This window comes from Egretta garzetta, unplaced genomic scaffold (assembly GCF_000687185.1).
Source record: "Egretta garzetta isolate BGI_Z169 unplaced genomic scaffold, ASM68718v1 scaffold246, whole genome shotgun sequence".
NCBI classification, from domain to species: Eukaryota; Metazoa; Chordata; class Aves; order Pelecaniformes; family Ardeidae; genus Egretta; species Egretta garzetta.
The window spans coordinates 14,732-16,252 of NW_009259976.1; the positions used below are offsets into that span (position 1 = coordinate 14,732).

The 1,521-nt window shown below is 47.6% G+C and overlaps 1 protein-coding gene across 1 annotated transcript in view; it reads right to left on the bottom strand.

Annotated features, from left to right (window-relative positions):
• Positions 1-905: 905 nt before the first annotated feature.
• Positions 906-1,521, bottom strand: part of LOC104127695 (tubulin beta-2 chain) — a 1,279-nt gene continuing 663 nt past the window's right edge. Inside the window, 1 exon segment of the mRNA XM_035895899.1 lies at positions 906-1,521. This exon segment is cut by the window's right edge and continues 172 nt beyond it. Within this exon segment, the coding sequence (XP_035751792.1) occupies positions 1,113-1,521 (409 nt within the window). The 3' untranslated portion in view covers positions 906-1,112.

A 1,521-nucleotide genomic window follows, 5' to 3' on the forward strand; every position in this document is an offset into this window, starting at 1 on the left:
CGTAGAAGTCCATTTCTTGCTGCAGGGACCAAGAGCAACAAACAGCAGCAGCCGTGGAGAGGCATAACTTGGATGTGGGAGTCAGGGTACCTACCAACTGCTCCAAGGTTGTGCGTATACACTGGGCAGCCTTGTGAGCCACCTTACCTAGAAAACTGCCCATCACCTCTTATCTCCTAAAGGTAATTGATCCCCCTGAAGAGTCAGCCCCTTCACAGTTAAGGGCAGCTTAGTGGCCATTTTTGGGAAACACTCAAGAATTTTATGCCTGAAGAGAAAGTTCACATTCTCAATCAAGTTCAAGTTGTCTGCTAGTACAGACCCATGCTTCTCTGCATGGACTTCTCATATTTAGAGAGGAGGGTTGGGGGAGACAGGACAGCTCAGGACCAAGTCAGACCACAGGCAGCCACCCATATGCATGCACTATAGGCCCCAGAACATGCTAAATAAGAGCTACTGGGCAGCAGTGGGCAAGCCTGCAGCTATCCAGTCAGATCATTTTTGACAGCTTGTAATGTGGAATTCAATACCTTCCCCCTGACCCCACTACCGTGTATGTCCATAAATAGGAGCTGCAGGATTCTCAAGTGCAGTGTCTTGTTTCTACTAGTTAAGGCAGCTTTCTCCCCAACAATAGATGAAGCTGTTGGACACAGGAGTGTCTAACAGCAAACACCCAGACCCCATAAGTCAGCTACCATTTTAAGCTGAGCAACTGCAGTTTACTCATGCTGTCAAATTCATAGCAGGAGAAATCTTGTTTTATTGAGTTAAACCTTTCACTGAGGTTAAGGATTAAACAGAGAAGTGAAGTTACAGAAAACTAAAGAGTTATTTTCTTAAATCTAGAGAGAAATAAGGCAGAGGAGACAGTTTAGGACACAAAAAGCCTTTATGTTTGAGAAGTTAACCATTTCAACAGAAGACTCTGAAGTATTTTTGCAACTACTGTTACATTGGACAGTCAAGGATACAAAAAACTGCTGACAGAAGCAACAGTGGAGAGCACCAAATTAAAAAAATGCATGCTTCAGCACAACTGCACAGATTCCTCCTCTCAATGAACACTTGCCTGCTCAGACTATACTTAACTCCTACCCATTCCAACTTTACGCCTCATCCTCCTCTCCTTCCTCTTCAAATTCCCCCTGCTCGTCAGCAGTGGCATCCTGGTATTGCTGGTATTCAGAGACCAGGTCATTCATGTTGCTCTCAGCCTCCGTGAACTCCATTTCATCCATGCCCTCGCCGGTGTACCAGTGCAAGAAAGCCTTGCGGCGGAACATGGCCGTGAACTGCTCCGAGATCCTCTTGAAGAGCTCCTGAATAGCCGTGCTGTTGCCAATGAAGGTGGCGGACATCTTGAGGCCGCGCGGGGGGATGTCGCAGACAGCCGTCTTCACGTTGTTGGGGATCCACTCCACAAAGTAGCTGCTGTTCTTGTTCTGCACGTTGAGCATCTGCTCGTCCACCTCCTTCATGGACATGCGGCCCCGGAAGATGGCAGCCACCGTCAGG